General features: G+C 36.0%; 1 protein-coding gene across 1 annotated transcript; it reads left to right on the forward strand.

Moving 5' to 3' along the window:
- The first annotated feature begins 3,299 nt into the window (after window positions 1–3,299).
- LOC104231481 (uncharacterized) lies at window positions 3,300–3,935 on the forward strand. Its single transcript, XM_009784486.1, has 2 exons — window positions 3,300–3,557; window positions 3,795–3,935. The coding sequence occupies exons 1-2, from the start codon at window positions 3,300–3,302 to the stop codon at window positions 3,933–3,935; spliced, it is 399 nt and encodes a 132-aa protein (XP_009782788.1).
- Window positions 3,936–4,367: the final 432 nt, after the last annotated feature.

Raw genomic sequence — 4,367 nt, forward strand, 5'->3', positions numbered from 1 at the left:
AGCTCCGAACGCGACGAATTATACTTAGACAACCCGGAATGATACCAAATTTTATGCACAAGTTGTAAATCACTATACAAACCTATTCCAAGTCACTTAATCCCAAACAGACATCGATAACACCAAAGTGTACTTCAAACCAAACTTAGGAAACTCTAAAACCTTCAAAACGCCAACTTTCAAAAATGAGCACCGAAACGCCCCCAGATCACCCGAATATTGATCTGAATACACACCCAAATTCAAAATTATTATACAAACCTATTATAACCTTCAAATACCGGTTACGAGGTTATTTACTCAAAGTATTGGCTCAAGTCAAACTTGGCCACCATAGGCCACTATTATGGAACTAAGTGTTCCGAATTTAACCCGAACCTTTCCAAAACCAAACCAATCATCCCCACAAGTCATAAAATAGTAAAAACACATTCATAAAGTCTTAAATAGGTAAATAGGAATCTAGAAAACAAAATATTTGATTGGGTCATTACAGTAAGGATGTATTCGCATTTCACCATCCGAACACAATGTAGAGAAATGCTTGCAATGTGGTCTTATGTGATAAAATATATAGAGGTCGATATTTTCAACTTCCTCAACACAACATTGTCCTTTGCTGACTCTAGCATTACTTCTTTAACATCGGCATCCTCAAGTTTTAGTTGGTTAGATTGTTAGTATTCTACTCTGACTTCCTCCCTTAATACATCAATTTTTGCCTCTGATGCACACTGTTCTTGACTACTATCCATTATATTATCTTGTTGAACATTAAAAGCTTCAACCAGTCGACTCACTCGATACTCCAAATTGTAAATAGTTGCCTCTTGCCTTTACATCTGCGGATTTTTCTCATTATTTTGTTCCACAAAGCACTTTAACATATCCTTGATCTCCTTCAAGTCAGCTTCCTCTAGTTCTGTGTTCCTATTAACTTTACAAGAAAAAGCATAACCATCATAATAAAGGATTGAGGGAGGATAAGAAATATAAGAACAACAATAAAAGTGACCATCCTGGCCACCACACATATCACACACATTCCTCACATATGATTGAGTTGGTGTGCATAGAATAGGTTTTGTTTATCAATTAGAACTTTTATGTATAGTTTGGTTGTAATCCGGAATGTCTAAATATGATTCTGACGTGTTCGGGAAAGTTTGATGTTTGAAAGTTAAAAGAATAGATGATCTTCAATTATTGATTTTGAGGTTAATTTTAGTGTTTTGAGCCTTTGGATAAGTTTGGTTAACATATTTAGACTTATAATAATGATTTGACGGGGTCCCGAGGAGCTCGAATGAGTTTGGATGAGTTTTTAATGCGTTTTTGGTGTTTTGGCATTATTTTGAGCATAAGCGTGTAATGATCCAAAGGTCCATTTGTAGTTCTAAAGATAGGAATTCAATGTTGAGACTTCCGGGAGTTTGATAATGATATATAGGAATGATCTGGAATATTTGGTCTAATTCTAGTAAGTCGCGCTTAGTTTTTATCGCGAAGCATAAGTTAATTATTTAACTAGTGGAGTTAGGACTGCATTGATCAAAGGAGTTGGGCATTGAGTTTTGACTGAATGACTAGTTTCATATTATTTGGGACTCATAGGAACAAGAATCATCGAATTCCGAGTTCGTATGAGAGAATTAGAGTCTTTTTAGTAAAAAAAACAAGGCTAGTGCAAGCAGGTTTTGGTGCGCACTTTTACCAACCAGATTTGGTACTTTTAGCGACGGAAATTGGGCTTTTAGCGACTAGATTAGTGTTTATATTAGAAATTTTTTTTATAAGATCATTTCACCATTTTTCGAGTTAGGGAACTCGGAATGAGGCGTTTTGAGGTGATTTTCACACACTTGGATTGGGAAAGTATTCTTGAGTCGGATTTGATTATTATTCATGATTTTATCCTTGATTTTAGCTTTTGATTGGTGAATCTAAGATAAAAAAATAGAGGGGTTTTGGAAAAACTTTTCTAAAGTGAATAATTGGTTTTTGATCATCGATTCAAAGTCGGATTTGGATAAAATTTGTATGGCTGGATTCGTATTTGAATGGGATGTCAAAATTTGTGCGTTTTGTCAGGTTTCAAGGTGCGGTCCGGGGTTGAATTCTTGGTTGATTTTGAATATTTGATTAAAGATTCGACCTTTATTATTTGGGTTTGATTCCTATGGCATTATTAGATATTCTTGAGTTGTTTTTGGCTAGATTCAAGCCGTGCAGAGGTTGATTCATGCGGGAAAGCATTCTTAGAGTGTTGACTGGCTTGTTTGAGGTATGTTTCTTACCTAAACTTGGTTGAGGCACTAGTTACCTGAGTTATTAGTGATAGCTACATGCTATAGGTTGCTCACATGTGAGGGGATGAGGCAGTGTGCGTGCACCGAGGTATTATCCATGCACAGGTGTCACGACCCAAAATCTCACCTTCATGATCATGATGACACCTACTCTCTAAGACTAGATAAGCCGAACACATAATGAAATAAACAAAATAAAATAATTTAATTATTAATTAAGAAATGGAGAATGTCATAACATAACTGAATGTTATGGAGAATGTCATAACATAAGGAATATCATACGTAGAATAAGTAACACCTAGATGCCTATAATTTCAAAATGTCATGTTTTTCAAATAAAAAACAAAAATAAATTAAAATATTAGTTCAAACTTGAAACCAAGCAGGGAAGAAGTCTTTTGGAAGCAAAATTTTGGTATGCTTTGGTTTAAGCAGGGTGATAGAAACACTAAATTCTTCCATGCTCAGGTAAATGGTAGAAGGAAAATATTGAAAATTAGTAGAATCCAAAATAGTATGGGCAATTGGTTGGAGGAGGAGGATCAAATAGCAGAAGAAGCTATTAACTTTTACAAGGATCAATTTACTGAAATTGTGGTTCCAAATGCCTTTGGTATTATTAACCAGGTGCCTTGTCCGGTAAATGAGGAGCAAAATAAAAAACTAAATAGCATGCCAACTACAACAGAGATCAAGGCAGCAATCTTTGGCCTTAATGGAGATTCTGTAGGTTGTCCCGATGGATTTACAGGAGCATTTTATCGTTCATGCTGGGACATAATTGGGGAAGATATTGTTCAGATGGTTATGGCTTTTTTCTGTTGAAGGCAATTACCAAAGTGTGTGACTCATATAAATTTGGTACTCCTACTAAAAAAGAAGGAAATATTCAGCTTTTCAAATATGAGACCTATCAGCCTAAGTAACTTTGTCAACAAAATATTCTCAAGGGTGACTCATGAGAGATTAGTTGAATTACTTCCTACTATGATTTCTGAGGAACAAGCTGGCTTCGTGAAAGGAAGAAGTATTGTGGAAAATGTGTTAATGACTCAAGAGATAATAACAGATATCAGGATAAGAACAAAAGCTGGACCAAATGTAGTGATTAAGCTAGATATGATGAAAGCCTATGATAGGCTATCATGGTTGTTTCTGACCAAAATGTTGAGGAAGATGAGGTTCAGTGAGAGGTTCATTGTCTTGGTGTTTGATATTGTAGGAAATAACTGGTTTTATGTGCTTGTAAATGGACAATCCCATGATTTTTTCAAGTCATCAAGAGGGGTTAAATAAGGTGATCCACTCTCACCTACATTGTTTATATTGGCAGCAGAGGCATTATCGAGGGGTCTGAACGCTTTGCACTCGAACCTATATTTCTGTGGATTTGGCATGCCAAAGTGGATTCCAAAAATAAATCACTTGGCATATGTAGATGATACAATAATTTTATCGTCTTCTGATGCTACTTCACTACAGCTGGTGATGGAGGTATTAAATTCATATGAAGCAACATCTGGACAGAAGGTAAACAAAGGTAAATCAGTTGTGTACATGCATCATTCTACTAGTATAGATGTGGTTAGCAAGGTGGAGAGGATTACAGACATAGGGAGGTAGAACTTCCCTTTCACATATCTAGGCTGCCATATATTCTATTCAAGAAGGAGGATGGATTATTATGGAGGACTTATTACCAAAGTACTTGACAAGCTGCAGTCATGGAAGGGAAAACTATTGTCAATAGGAGGAAGGGCAATCTAATTGCTCATGTACTGCAAAGCATACCAATAGGTTTGTTATCAGCTGTGAATCCTCCAGGTTATGTAATAAACAAGCTTCATAAACTTTTTGCTCAATTCTTTTGGAACAGTTCTATTGGAGGAAGCAGCAGACATTGGGCATCATGGAATACCTTATGTATGCCTTGTGAAGAAGGAGGAATACGCTTCAGGTCTTTACATTATGTATCAAAAGCACTCTTCTGCAAGCTGTGGTGGAATTTTCGTACAAAACTAAGCCTTTGGAGCTCATTCACATGCCAGAAGTATT

The sequence above is a fragment of the Nicotiana sylvestris genome, chromosome 8, assembly GCF_000393655.2.
Source record: "Nicotiana sylvestris chromosome 8, ASM39365v2, whole genome shotgun sequence".
Taxonomy (NCBI): Eukaryota; Viridiplantae; Streptophyta; class Magnoliopsida; order Solanales; family Solanaceae; genus Nicotiana; species Nicotiana sylvestris.

What these genes read in the sequence shown, in the direction of transcription:
- LOC104231481 (XM_009784486.1), top strand. Translation starts at nt 3,300, where the DNA reads ATGATTTCTGAGGAACAAGCTGGCTTCGTGAAAGGAAGAAGTATTGTG. An exon ending in ATAACTGGTTTTATGTGCTT is followed by an intron (nt 3,558 to 3,794) that starts GTAAATGGACAA and finishes ACTTCACTACAG; the next exon opens with CTGGTGATGGAGGTATTAAA.